This window comes from Doryrhamphus excisus, chromosome 12, assembly GCF_030265055.1.
Source record: "Doryrhamphus excisus isolate RoL2022-K1 chromosome 12, RoL_Dexc_1.0, whole genome shotgun sequence".
NCBI lineage: Eukaryota > Metazoa > Chordata > Actinopteri > Syngnathiformes > Syngnathidae > Doryrhamphus > Doryrhamphus excisus.
Genome location: NC_080477.1, coordinates 17,989,243 through 18,004,833, shown reverse-complemented (window position 1 = coordinate 18,004,833; position 15,591 = coordinate 17,989,243). Strand labels below are relative to the sequence as shown.

Below are 15,591 nucleotides of genomic sequence, written 5' to 3'. Positions count from 1 at the left end.
CTGTGCGACCAGTTGAAATAGTTGTACATAAATGTAATTTTATTCATTCATTTTCTACCGCTTATCCTCACGACGGTGGTGGGGGGTGCTGGTGCCTATCCCAGCTGTCTGACCCTGGACTGGTGGCCAGCCAATCACAGGGCACATATAGACAAACAACCATTCACACTCACATTCATACCTATGGACAATTTGGAGTCGCCAATTAACCTAGCATGTGTTTGGAATGTGGGAGGAAACCGGAGTACCCGGAGAAAACCCACGTATGCACGGGAAGAACATGCAAACTCCACACAGAGATGGCCGAGGGTGGAATTGAACTCTGGTCTCCTACCTGTGAGGCCTGCATGCTAACCACTTTCACACTGTGCAGCCCTTGTTGTAATTTTACAAAAAAATTCAAAATATTAAGAAAAAAATTATTCCAACAGTCAAATTTTTACAAGAATAAACTTGTCATATTATGAGGAAAAATAATCTTAATTTCAGTTATTCTTTTTCAGAGTTATAATATTATGAGTAAGTTCACAATAATACGCTTTTTCACCTGTCTCACAAGGCGCGCTTTTTTCCTGAAATGTGAGGCCTATGTGCCAACCACTTGTCCACCGTGCAGCCCTTGTTGTAATTTTACAAAAATGAATTCAAAATATTAAGAAAGAAATTATTCCAACAGTCAAATTTTTACTAGAATAAACTTGTAATATTATGAGGAATAATAGTCATAATTTTATTTATTATTTTATTATTTATTATTTATTATTTATTATTTATTATTTATTATTTATTATTTATTATTTATTATTTATTATTTATTATTTATTATTTATTATTTATTATTTATTATTTTTCTATTCCACAAATTCACAATAATACGCTTTTCACCTGTATCACAAGGCGCACATTTTTTCCTGAAATATATATATTTTCTTAGCATACGTATATCAAAGTGGCCTTTGCATCCTTTAATTTTTCAGTATTTGTCCCTCTGTGGAAAAAGTTTGGACACCCCTGCTATAGGTGTTCATTAGTGGCTGTATGTGCACTTATGTACTTGGAGGTCAAACCTGTTGAATTGTAAAGAAAAACACTTCACATTGATCATCGGAGGCAGCAAATACATACACTCTGGGTCCCAATTTGAAGATGACATACAGTTTGTTTGGGTCCTGTGTGACAGTAAGTATGGCATTTTGAAAAATGACCGCCCAAATGTCTGTAGGTGTCCGTCCATTAGGGTAGATATTCATCTATTTAGGGGACAAGAGGACGGACCGTAGCTTTTTAATGGCCCCTCTTTGTCTGCAGCTCCTTAGGAGTCGTCTTTATTGAGTCATTAGTTTTATGTAAAAATGAGACCGTGTACTCTGGACGTCCACCATTTTGTCAGCTGTCAAATGCCTATTTATAAGGAGCTCTTGTTTGGGCGGACAATAAGGTGGGTGAGGGTGGGAGGCGGAGTCGGGGTATATGAATGGTGAGAAGGCGGATGGGGGCCGATGAGTAGTCATGGTGAAGGGAAAGGTTTTTCCGAGACCATTAAAGGTGACCTTCAGTCTGCGTGTTTGCGAATTAAATCAGCGACCAGGTTCTATGGAAGGGAAGATTTGATCAACGCAGCGAGAGGTCGATGCCGAAGTGCCTTAACATTGACTTTGAGAGGATGTTTTCTTTTCCAGCTGCCAGCACATGAAAAAACATATCTCTGATCACATCTGTGAAAACATATTACGAAAGGCCACCTGCTTAGATTCGACCTCCATGTTTCCCATCGGTGCCATGCACGGGAATGTGAAGTCGCATGCTCTTAGATGAGATGGATCACTTTTTGGCGATGAATTTAAATGGAAATAAGTTTCTCTTTCTGTAAATTGTGAGCACCAACATATGGCGGACACATTTCCCGACCATAAAGACATCCGAGCAGATACTGCAATACTTGGCAAAAACAGCTTTTGACATTTATTGGCTCATTTAACCTCTCTCGTTATGGCCGCCCGTAAGGTGAATGTCAATATCTCTCCAGATATTTGTTCAATTCCAGAGCAGCTGAAAGCAGTGTCAATTTGTTTTCATTACAGTGGCTATGCATTTTTAATGACACCACACTCAAACATTAATTGGCACAGCGACTGTGAATGGAGCATTAAGCGGGAATCAATCCCACGGCAGCCGCATGTGCGCTACTACACTGGAATGTGATCCAGCTGGTTCAACAGTAGGGATTCCCAATAGAACATACTGTTGTTTGAACACATTTTTATTAAAAATAAAATCAATAAAAATAACTATAATGAAGGCCTCATCCTAAATACGTATTCATACGTCTTTTTTTTTTTTTTGCTGAGGTGATGACGCAAATGCACACTAGTGGATGTCACTTTTAGAGCACTTTTAAGCTGTATAAATGACCACAAGGTAGCAGAAGTGCATTTGATAGCAGCTGTTATCAACATAAATCATTCATTCATTCATTTTCTACCGCTTATCCTCACGAGGGGTGGTGCTGGAGCCTATCCCAGCTGGTCGCCAGCCAATCACAGGGCACATATAGACAAACAACCATTCACACTCACATTCATACCTATGGACAATTTGGAGTCGCCAATTAACCTAGCATGTTTTTGGAATGTGGGAGGAAACCGGAGTACCCGGAGAAAACACAGTGAGAATATGCAAACTCCACACAGAGATGGCCGAGGGTGGAATTGAACCCTAATCTTTGCCTTTCTGATTCAGTTAGAGTATGTTTTGGTTAGAGTCTGGCCTTTTGGAACTGATGAATGACGCTAACCAAGGTTCCACTCTATGATACAGGGTTATTGAGAAAGAATTCATCTATTTCATGACGCAATGCTTCATCGTCATGGAATGAGTCGGTGACCATTCGAAGGAGTGAAGCCGTTTCAGTTTTGAATGGCTGCCAGCAGCGATCAACTCAATGGATTGTGATATGCTGACACGTGTCGAATTCTCTTATTGCGTTAATGCTCGTGCTGCTGATGGTGGCCACATTTAACATTTGTAGGGCAGGATACAAAAGTTGATTGTAAGTATACTTGCTACTTAAGCCGGTGTTTTCTATTTCTTTTCCTGAATATAATACTCTTGGGTGGCTTTGTGGTTAGCATATTGGCTACACAGTCAGGAGATCAGGAAGATCTTGGTTCAAATCTGTGTTTGCACATGCATGGGTTTTCTCTTGGGTACTCTGGCTTCCTTCCATATTACAAAAACATTCATGGTAGGTTCACTGGCAACTCTAAATTGTCCATAGGTATGTACATGAGTGAATGGTATGTGTACCCTGCCTTTTGCCCAAAGTCAGCTGGGATAGGCTCCAGCATACCCCTGCAACAAACAGCATAGCAAATGGATTGATTTATTTTCATTAATTGTATTTTTTTGAGATTTTATCTCAATTTTGAATAGAAACTGTATTGACAGGCGGCACGGTGGTCGAGTGGTTAGCGCGCAGACCTCACAGCTAGGAGGACCACGGTTCGATTCCACTCTCGGCCATGTCTGTGTGGAGTTTCATTGTTCTCCCTGTGCATGCGTGGGTTTTCTCCGGGTACTCCGGTTTCCTCCCACATTCCAAAAACATGCTAGGTTAATTGGCGACTCCAAATTGTCCATAGGTATGAATGTGAGTGTGAATGGTTGTTTGTCTATATGTGCCCTGTGATTGGCTGGCGACCAGTCCGGGGTGTACCCCGCCTCTCGCCCCAAGACAGCTGGGATAGGCTCCAGCACCCCCGCGACCCTCGTGAGGAAAAAGCGGTAGAAAATGAATGAATGAATGAATGAACTGTATTGACAGAGGTTGTCTCAACCACAAAAAGTAGGCGATCTGTAGTCACCACGGCAACAACAGTCATACCATTGTCCTTATTACAAGTATGTAAGTGTCCCGCTCAAGCAATTTTAACTATTATTTTAAGGTCAAATGACAACATATCGGTGCTTTAAATCATGCATGTGAGGAGATTGTGTGATGAAATGACAGGTGGTAGATGGGACGTTCACCTCCATGAAGGTTACATATGTTGAACAGATGGGTTGATGTGTTGTCACAATGTTACTGTCACTAAAAGCTGGGGAAAAGAGAGGTCATCGATGGCTTGCACAAGAGGAGGGACGCTGCTACCTGATATGGAGTGGGGCCAAAGAGTGGGGTAAAGTCAAGGGAAGTCGTATTGCACGTGTTACATTAAGCGATGGTCGTTATGACAATAAAACATGAAGAAAATGCACGGTCATGTGTGGCTAATCACACTGATGACAAAATGAGGCTTTGACAGAGTGGAGGTGGAAAGGCCAGCAAGTCACCATTGTCCTATCGCGGTGTCCTCCGTGGACACCCATCGGCCTTTTGGCATTAATGTCAGCTCATGTGGCCTCTCGCTGATCAGCTGTTCTTCCACTCAAACACACTGACGCCCACTTTTTCTGTGTGTGTGGTGATACCGTCGCTGTGTTTACATGATGCTGTAATAGCGGCATGTTGGGGTTTAATCATCAACTTGTCCTGTGAAGCTTGCCAAAGAAAAATCAATGTCCATTTTCTAAAGAGTTTTTTTTTTTTTTTTTACATTGGCTGGGCAGCAGTTATTAAAAATTATACGTAAACAAGCACATAATTTATAGTTTATTTTCATTAAATGTATTAAAACATCGGGGAGAATTCTGCCACTGTGTCTTAAATATAAAATAATCCAACAATGCTTTTGTCGAGTAAACCCAAAATAAGTACTAATAGTACTTTAGTCAGGTAAATGTATCATTTTGTACAAAATTGCGCCCCTGTTTATTAGAATTATTGTGTAAGTGAATGAAGGCTGTTGGAGGGGTCAAAGTTCATACAGGCTCCCTCCTATCATCACCCAGACAATGCTCGCTGCTGCCTCCTGGTGCTTTCTGTTCTTTCTAAACACAACCCCCCCCCTCCTCCCTCCCACTTACGTGTGAAAGTGTGATGTTGTGAATATTGGGGTGCTGCCAAAAAAAATTCCAGCTAAAGAGAAGAAATAAAAATCACGTCACGTCTGGTTAAATCCCAAAACCTAGTGAAGTAATTGGACATTTAATAGTATTTAAGTCTTAAAAGACAATGTAGGTGCTGATTTCTTTTACAAGATGTGTCTGATTCTCATGTTCTTCTATTGAACTTGTATCGTTTTTATTATTTTTCTCATAACTATGACCATATTCTCACAATTGTTTGACTTTTTGTCTCAGTTCAATGACTTTGGACTTGACAATATCATCAAAAACTTGCAATTTGACTCGGACTTTGACATCAAAGACTTGTGACTTGACTTGGACTTTAGTCTGATGACTTGAAAATACTTGAGATTTTCAGTGAATGTGTTGAGTCAAATGTGTCCCCATTCGAAGTATTCAGCGTGATACGAGGGTGCACTGACTGACTGACTGAATGCTATGTCAGCAGTTTTTGCGTGACCAACACTTGTCACACTGGTCAAAGAAAATGGCAAATGGTCGAAAATGTATGACTCGAAAATTTCTAGCCAATGACTTTTGACTTGACTCAGGCTGTCTTGTCTTGAATTGAGACTTGACTTGCAAAACACTGACTTTCTACCACCTCTGGTTTACAGTATTCCGGCACTACTGGGAAGGTATTAATAAATCATTCATTTTCTACCGCTTATGCTCATGGCGGTCGCGTGAACCTATCCCAGCTGTCTTTGGACGAGAGGTGGGGTACACCCCGGGCTGGTCGCCAGCCAATCACAGCCTGAGGAGCACCACAACCCAGAGGGAGGCTGACGTCATTGCAGCTCCCTCAGGCATATGCAATGCATTATAGGAAAACTATTTTTTTTAATTTGTTATTTTTTCTGTTGTAAACTCATATTGGTGCATTCATTCTTTTTCTACCGCTTATCCTCACAAGGGTAGTGTTGGGGTGCCACCAACCATTCACACTCACATTCATACCTATGGACAATTTGGAGTCGCCAATTAACCTAGCATGTTTTTGGAATGTGGGAGGAAACCGGAGTACCCGGAGAAAACCCATGCATGCACGGGGAGAACATGCAAACTCCACACAGAGTTTCCACCCGATGGTGGAATCAAATTCGGGTCTCCTAGCTGTGAAGCCTGCGCGCTAACCGTTCATCCGCCGTGCAGCCTGGTATAAATAAATAATTGCATTGTGTCCTGCCGAGCAACATACATTTACCAAAAAGTGTATTACATGTCTTTTCTCCGTCTTCCTCAGGTCTGTCCCCCTTCCATCAGGAGCCTTCGCCTCAAACGGTGCCCGCTGGGGGATCGGCTCGCTTCCAGTGCTGGATCGATGGCATCCCCACACCTGTAATTACTTGGGAAAAGGACAGAGTCGCCGTCGTCGAGGACCCAAGGTGACTCCGCTTCAATTGCTATTGAACCTTGCATTGTTATCCCTCGAAAGCCTTTTCTTTCTGTTTTTTTTTGGGGGGGGGGGTGGTTTTCCAGCATCTAATAAACGAGGGACAATAGGATTTTGGCATTTACTGATCTGTACCACAAATACACACTTTACTCGTCAATGAAGTGTTGAATGTCATCCTAGTTACTGACTGCCGTCATGCCTCACTGTTTTTTTTTTAATCATTTTTTTTCATTAATTCATGACCAATACGTCACATTTTGTATTAAATGTCATCGAGCGCGTCAATCAATATATTCCCGGAAAGCACGGCCCAATAAAGTCCCAGCGACTCTGTGCTGTGACCTTGGTTATCAAGCTAATTTAGCTAAGTGGTTTTTACTGTTAGTCCTCTTCACGGTATACATGCACTTGTTTTTTTCTTTTATTAGTTTTTTTTATTAACTTTGCTGCAAAGAGATGCAGTTAAGTGATGTTGCGCTGAGTGTATAACCCTGCCCTTATTATGAATAGGTAGTATTCATGAGTCGTCATTACTTCTAATTAGACTTTCATCAGGGAAATAGGGTCCTTGAAGGTTGACCATAATAATCAACTGTGTAAGAATATACAGGTGAGACAAGCCATGTTTTTCAATGCAAGAAAATAAAAGATGTAATGTTGAAGAAAAAATTACATTCAGGCAAAAACATTTTTTTTTCAACAAGGAGTGTATGGTGCAGAAGGTTTTAACTCATGCGCACACACACACACACATGCGCATACACATGCACACATATAGTTCAATTCTAAATGTGAAAATTGTAAATAGTTCATGGTGTCATATTTGCAAATACATTTTTGTTTTGGTTGTTTACGTTGTGGTACAGTTGTTTTCCAGGGTGTCCAGGTTGTACCCCGCCTCTCCCCCGAAGACAGCTAGGGTAGGCTCCAGCACCCCTGCGACCCTCGTGAGGATAAGCGGTAGAACATGAATGAATGTATGGCTTGGTGGGGGGAGGTTATCAACAAAACTTGGTAAAAATGATGTTAAATGTTCATTTGTCCATCTGTTTGGAGCCTATCCCAGTTGTCTTCAGGCGAGAGGCGGGGTATACCCTGGACTGGTCGCCAGCCAATCACAGGGCTGCCGAGGTGCTACAATGCTGCAGAGGGAGGCTGACGTCATTGCAGCTCCCTCAGGCAGATGCAATGCATTATGGGAAAATTCATTCATTCATTCATTTTCTACCGCTTATCCTCACGAGGGTCGCGGGGGTGCTGGAGCCTATCCCAGCTGTCGCCAGCCAATCACAGGGCACATATAGACAAACAACCATTCACACTCGCATTCATACCTATGGACAATTTGGACATTCATACATTTTTTTGCATAATTTTCTGCATGTAAAATTGTAATAAGATGCGTTTTTTGGGTGTCTGGCACAGATTAATTGGATTTATATTATTTTCTATGCGGAAATTTGCTTTGGTTGGAGTCCGCTTTGGTTTGAGTCAGACCTTCAGGGACGGCTAAGGCACCACTGTCATGTTTGATAAACATATTCATGGTTCATTCACATTCACATCTATACTGCAACTTTGAAAATATTCCATCCATATGCCGCTTATCCTCACTTGGGTCACGGGGGGATGCTGGAACTTATCCCAGTTGTGTTTGGGAAAGAGGCGGGGTACAAGCTTTACCCTGAGAGCATAAAATCCTTTGTTTAGATTTTTCCTGGCTCAAATATTCTCATTTATTAGCTTGTACACTGATACTGACATTTTACAGTGATCTAGTGGCCTCGGCCATTTGGACTTAGTTTTTTTTTTTCTCTGGGCCAGCTTTATAGCCCTAATGGCGACCGTGGCCTTGCCTGACCTGCAAACAGCTCGATGCTTATGAGGGCTCGTGGGTGAGATGAGGTTCCGCCACCTCAGGCGCTGCTAATGGCCCGTCACAAAGATAAGCTGATACATCAGCCCCTTTTTGTCTTGTTCCTAGCTGCTGCTTTTCTCCTGATTGGTCCCAGTTCCTCGCTCCAGCTCTCTCTTTGGTATTATCCTCCATCCAATTTTCATCTTTTTCTGTGTCTGTATCTTACCCATTTTCAGGTTGTACAATACAGTGTTTGGCTTAAAACATCCTCAATTATTATGCTGGAAGTGCAGTGAAATAGAGGCTGTAGGGTTCCAAACTATTAGTTTAAGCTTCTAGTCACCTCGCTGCCTACTGGCAATATTCTGTTCTCATTTTTACAGCTAAGAGTGAGAAAAATATACACAGTATACATAATATGCTACTTTTATTATGCCCTCATTTATCATTAAAGTCAAGAAAAGAGTATTGTTTAATGCATTTATTCTCAATTTGGGGTTAAGGCACCACTGGTGGTACACGGGAACAGGAAGATTCATTCATTCATTCATTTTCTACCGCTTATCCTCACGAGGGTCGCGGGGGTGCTGGAGCCTATCCCAGCTGTCTTCGGGCGAGAGGCAGGGTACACCCTGGACTGGTCGCCAGCCAATCACAGGGCTGCCGAGGTGCTACAATGCTGCCAGAGGAGCACGAGAACCCAGAGGGAGGCTGACGTCATTGCAGCTCCCTCAGGCAGATGCAATGCATTATAGGAAAACTATTTTTTTTAATTTGTTATTTTTTCCGTTGTAAAGTCATATTGGTACATTCATTCATTTTCTACCGCTTATCCTCACGAGGGTCGCGGGGGGTGCTGGAGCCTATCCCAGCTGTCTTAGGGCAAAAGGTGGGGTACACCCTGGACTGGTCGCCAGCCAATCACAGGGCACATATAGACAAACAACCATTCACACTCACATTCATACCTATGGACAATTTGGAGTCGCCAATTAACCTAGCATGTTTTTGGAATGTGGGAGGAAACCGGAGTAGCCAGAGAAAACCCACGCATACACGGGGAGAACATGCAAAGTCCACACAAAGATGGCCGATGGTGGAATTTAACTCGGGTCTCCGAGCTGTGAGGCCTGCGCGCTAACCACTGGTCCACCGTGCAGCCCGAACAGAAACATCAGAATAAAAAAATAATAACATTATTTTACAAATATATACATGCATTTTATATTTTAAAGCTGTTCTTAGACCCCTACTCATCCAACAGTGAACTTTATGTTCCCGTCTTCCAAGTCAAGTTATCATTCTGTCATGTTGTGACAGCACACAATGGTCTCCCTCCCTTAACAAAGAGGGATGGGGGGTTCTTTGAGGACCCAGCCGGAATCCCGCAGACTTGAACAACTGCATTTTTCACATCTCCCAGTCAGTTATATTTGTATTTGTCATCCTGCTTCTTATTCTGTCTCCCTCTGCCATCTGTCCTGTGTGAAACAGGTTCATTTTCCTTCCTAATGGGGTGCTCCACATTCTGGAGGTTACCAAAGAGGATGAAGGCGCCTACCGCTGTGTTGCATCCAACTCTGCCGGGAGGGACGTCAGCCATGAATCCGAGCTCACAGTCAGCCCAGGTTAGTCTCTGTCGTCACTTGTTGAGGTTGCATCTATCTCCTTGAAAATACTTTGGAGCTCAGGTAATTAAAATTACAGTTTGAACAATGCAGTATCGACATTTTGGACCATATGCCCTGAGGTTTGGAGGTTTGCCACCAGCTGCTTATAATTATCCTCTAGGAGTCAATTGTTCTACATTCAGTCAATCCTGTTTAACCCTAATGTACTGGCGCTTAATGAGATTTGAGAATGAGATTTACTTGAGCAACATCAACATTACCAACTGAATATGAGATATTAATACGGCCGGTTTATCACAGTTGCGATAGCTGGCCAGCCAAAGGATGTCGATCGATTCACAGTGGCAACTCCCCCACGTATAAACACAGCATCACTGGATTAATATGCACCTTTTTTGTCCTCAACCAGGCTCTGCAGAAGCCCTGAACAGAGTTGTGATTGTGACACCACCTCAGAATGCCACTGTGGTCCTGGGCCGTCCCGCCGTGATGGAGTGTATGGCACAAGGCCAGCCCAAGCCGCTGGTGTCCTGGAGCAGACAAGGTAAATCCTCTCACTTCAACTCCTTCATGTTCTCTGGATTATTTCTCACTTGTTGTCCATCCAGAAATATCTGAGATATCCAAACACTTGCCAACCTGGGGCTAAAATGGTCTATCAATGTGTCCTCAATTGTTCTATTATAATATTGATGAATTGCCTTAGTAGGGTGATTTGTCATGTTAGTGCACTTTCGTATCCACAGAGTGGAGTTGCATCACATTTTTTAACAGTTATATGCTTTTGAAAGCAGGTATTGTCATTAATGTATAACTTGTAATAAGAATATAAGGATAAGTGGCCTAGAAAATTGATTAATTTCTTTTTTAAAAACTTAATTATTTTTTAATAAATAATACAATTATTACATTCTAGAAGAACTAGAACACTTTATTTGCTGGTTATTGTGTGTGGCTGCTCTATAGGAGTCCACAACTCAATAAAAAAGGGCAGAAAAATGAGCATAATAGGTCCCCTTTAAGTAAGTTTAACATTTTTAGCTATCAAACAAGTGTAAAAATAAGTTTGTGTGGTCAACAATATCATCTCACTTCTTTTATTTTGTCCGCTTTGATCAGACGGAAAGCCTATTTCCACCGACGTGGTTGTCCTCGCCACAAACCTGGTGATTCGGGACACGAGGAGGCACCATGGGGGCGTCTACGTCTGCAGAGCCAATAAGGCCCGCACCAGGGAGTTTGTCACTGCTGCTGCTGAGCTACGTGTGTCTGGTATGGAAGGGATTGCTATCCTTACTCTGTGTATGATGAAGATGGTCTCTGGTGCTTCGATGGCCTCAAGTCAGCAAATAATTGAATAGAACATGAGTGTCATTGTAACACAATTCCTCTTGGGAAAGATGCCAAGAACGCTGCTACAAAAACAATTGCCTATAACACGTAGTAAGAAGGCAGTAGAATGCAAGCGACAGGTCTTAGACCAAAGTACCTGAAATTTCCCAAGGACGGCTTATACCTGGCATTAAATTAATGAATCCACAGTGTAATCTGCTGGTAGACCTAATTACCTTTGAGTGAATGTCAAATGAACTTCCAACAAGAGTCTGGAGGGGAATATATTGCAAGTGCAAAATCAGCTCATAATAAAGTAAGAGCAAAGACATGTCATTTTTTTTATATGAAGAAAAATGGTTGGTGGAAAACTACAGTTTTATGTGTTACTAAATTACAATTCCTTATACTGAAAACAGGCATTTTTCTGGATTGAAAGTTCATTCATTCATTTTCTGGAGCCTATCCCAGCAGTCTTTGGGCGAGAGGCGGGGTACACCCTGGACTGGTCGCCAGCCAATCACAGGGCTGCCGAGATGCTACATTGCTGCCTGAGGAGCACGACAGCCCAGAGGGAGGCTGACGTCATTGCAGCTCACTCAGGCAGATGCAATGCATTGTGGGAAAACTAGTTTTTAAATTTGTTATGTTTTCCATTGTAAACTCATATTAGTACATTCATTCATTTTCTACCGCTTATCCTCACGAGGGTCGCGGGGGTGCTGGAGCCTATCCCAGCTGTCTTCGGGCGAGAGGCAGGGTACACCCTGGACTGGTCGCCAGCCAATCACAGGGCACATATAGACAAACAACCATTCACACTCACATTCATACCTATGGACAATTCGGAGTCGCCAATTAACCTAGCATGTGTTTGGAATGTGGGAGGAAACCGGAATACCCGGAGAAAACCCACGCATGCACAGGGAGAACATGCAAACTCCACACAGACATGGTGGAATCGAACTCGGGTCTCCTAGCTGTGAGGCCTGCACGTTAACCACTTTACACCACGCAGCCTGGATTGAAAGTTATGCTTGAAAATGTATTTACCAATGTAGGTTAGTGTAGTTTTCCTGCACTCGTAACATGTTTGCTACTTGTGGCATGACAGGTTTTGTATGGCTCGGTCGAGACCGCCCCATCAGCTAATGGAGAAAAATTACATACTAAAAAAAAAATGACAAAAATGAATATATTTTATTCATGGCGGGCCACCACACATAAATGAATGTATGAGAAACCCTGCATGTTGAAAAGAGTGATTGCTAGCCCCATTCCATGTGATTAATTTCCCATTCATGTCTTCCACCAGCCCCTCCAGTCATTCTCCAACCCCCGGAGACAGTGTCCCTATCCCGGGGAAACACCGCCCGGTTTGTGTGTAACAGCTCCGGGGACCCAGCTCCGGTGCTCCACTGGCTGAAGAATGGCCAACCCATCCAGTCGTTCCGGCGAGTCAAGACCCAAAACCCCGGAGTCCTGCTCATCAACCAGCTGGCCCTGGAGGACGGGGGCTACTACCAGTGCATTGCTGACAACGGCCTGGGGACTGCATGCGCCACGGCTAAACTTACAGTCATTGTGAGAGAGGGTCTTCCCAGTCCCCCTCAACAGCTCTCAGTCACCCCATTCTCCAGCACCACTGCCCTGCTCGCATGGGAGAAACCAGAGTACAACTCGGACCAAATCATTGGATACTCTGTGCACTGCCAGCGTGCTGCAGGTGTGTATACAGTATACTTTTCTATGCAATAACTATGAAAATATCTCATTTATAAATAAGGTATCTTACTTCACAGAAATTCACTGATTATGGTTGGATCTGGAACCTTGATAAACCGAAAATGACTATCATGTTTTTTGCATATTTGGCAACACGGCATAAAAATAATAATATATGTACATATGTTCCTTTCAGGTTCCGATAATGTGGAGTACCAGTTTGCGATGAATAATGACACGACAGAGTACCACGTCAAAGATCTTCTTCCTCACACTGCCTACACATTCTTTGTGGTTGCCTACTCTCCCATGGGGGCCAGTCGCCCTTCCCTACCCGTTACGGTCGACATGCTTGAGGATGGTATGCATGATGAGTATGGTTTACAGATCAATATTGTATGTACTGTATATAGTCACTTCATTGTTTAACTTTATATGTAAATGGTTCAATTCCACCCTCGGCCATCTCTGTGTCGAGTTTGCATGTTCTCCCCGTGCATGAGTGGGTTTTCTCCGGGTACTCCGGTTTCCTCCCACATTCCAAAAACATGCTAGGTTAATTGGCGACTCCAAATTGTCCATCGGTATGAATGTGAGTATGAATGGTTGTATGTGCCCTGTGATTGGCTGGCGACCAGTCCAGGGTGTACCCCACCTCTCGCCCGAAGACAGCTGGGATAGGCTCCAGCACCCCCGCGGCCCCTGTGAGGATAAGTGGTAGAAAATGAATGAATTAATGAATGTTAAGTTGGTGTGTGATGAATTTAGCGTTCTTTGTAAGAACACTAACACATTCCAAAAACATGCAAGGTTAATTGGCCACTCCAAATTGTCCATAGGTATGAATGTGAGTGTGAATGGTTGTTTGTCTATATGTGTTCTGTGATTGGCTGGCGACCAGTCCAGGGTGTACCCCGCCTCTCGCCCAAAGACAGCTGGGATAGGCTCCAGCACCCCCGCGACCCTTGTGACGAAAAAGCCATAGAAAATGAATGAATGAATGAATATGTAAATGAGAGAGTTGAAAGGAAACAATAACAATAAGAGTCAGCATAAACACTGTGTGACATGCACACGTTTTAAGGCATTATAAAGCACATACAAAGGTAGATAATTGTGCCAATGTTGGGTTGAATTTGACTGGATTGTTTTCAGTTGCTCACAGGGTATTTGAAAGCTATTGATTGCGTTTGGATACACTAATCCGGTACGTGCTCATTTGTCCTTTAGTACCCAGTGCGCCTCCTCAGCTGTCGATAGCCAGCACTTCCCCAACAGACATCAGGCTGATGTGGCACCCGCTGTCCTCACAGCACAGTCGAGGGGCTGTTACTCGCTATCGCATTGAGTACAGTTCCCTGGATAAAGGTGAGTCCAATCGAACGTCAAATCTGTATGATCACCATCAGCGCGGTTTACCAACCAAAGTTTTTAAATTTCTCCAATAATGTTCGCTCAGAAATAACACTGGATGTTGACCAGAATGGACCCTAATAATAAGTCTCTATCCTGGTAAAACTAATTTCAATAATTCACGAGTGTTAATATATTAATGTTTAATTACTGTAATTGATTACTTTTTTTCTTAAACTTTGAACCCTGTGGCTTTTACAGCGGCGCAGCTAATTTATGGTGAAGTTCTATTCTCGTGACATCTCCTGTGCTTTCAAAGCTGCTACTAATTGTTTAAATCCTGTGCCGTGACTCAGTGAGGAAACGGTCGCTCCTTTTTTGGCAGGAACCAATCACAAGCGATCTGTGTACTCACTTCGAGCTTGCCCACCCACAGGGATTCGCAGGAGGTCATTATCAATACTGTATAGCAGTATACACTGCAACAGTATGACTCACAGTGTCATCTTACAAAGAACAATAAACTCATCACACAGCGACTGATATACCTAATAAATAATAATAATGAATAAAACAAACATGTACCAAAATGAGTTTAAAATGGAAAAAAATAGCATATCATAAGTTTTCACATAATGCATTGCATCTGCCTGAGGGAGCTGCAATGATGTCAGCCTCCCTCTGGGCTCTCTTCCTCAGGCAGCATTGCAGCACCTTGGCAGCCATCCATCCATTTTCTATGCTGCTTGTCCTCCAATGAAATGCATTGCTCAGACACAATGCATTATGGGGAAAATAAAATATATATATGTTTTTATTTTTAAAATGTTTAAAAACTTGTGTTGGTGCATGTTTGTATGTTCATTCAGTATATTTTTTACGTTAAGGTGCTGTGTGATGAGTTTAGTGTTTAGAGCTGCAATTTTATGACGTGGACATGGGTGGCTTATAGTCCGGTGTGTCTTGTATATGTACAAATTTGTTTTTTCCTCTAAATTTAGTGGATGTGGCTTATAAACTGGAATTTTATGAATTTTAATTCAAAGTGAATCACTACAAAAATACAATATTTTGTTCTCTTTACCATCAAAATTTACTCTACATCTTCAAGCCTCGGAATATCACGATGTGTGGTAATAAGACGATTGATTTTTAATGTTACTTGACTGATTTGGATAGAAAAAATATAGATATTTGTCACCTTTCTATCTGTAACAGATTTCAAAACAGTTCACGGTTTGTCCCATGTCAGAGCAGGAACACTACTGAGTTTGAATGATGTGAAA

The 15,591-nt window shown here is 42.5% G+C and overlaps 1 protein-coding gene across 2 annotated transcripts in view; it reads left to right on the top strand.

The window, feature by feature from the left end:
• The window catches only part of igdcc4 (immunoglobulin superfamily, DCC subclass, member 4), a 60,680-nt gene that overhangs the window by 30,090 nt on the left and 14,999 nt on the right, over window positions 1-15,591 (top strand). For both annotated transcript variants that reach the window (XM_058089164.1, XM_058089163.1), the window contains exons 3-9: window positions 6,254-6,395; window positions 9,759-9,892; window positions 10,305-10,439; window positions 11,015-11,167; window positions 12,543-12,953; window positions 13,149-13,313; window positions 14,183-14,320. In XM_058089164.1, the coding sequence (XP_057945147.1) occupies window positions 6,254-6,395; window positions 9,759-9,892; window positions 10,305-10,439; window positions 11,015-11,167; window positions 12,543-12,953; window positions 13,149-13,313; window positions 14,183-14,320 (1,278 nt within the window). The remainder of the gene's footprint in view (window positions 1-6,253; window positions 6,396-9,758; window positions 9,893-10,304; window positions 10,440-11,014; window positions 11,168-12,542; window positions 12,954-13,148; window positions 13,314-14,182; window positions 14,321-15,591) is intronic.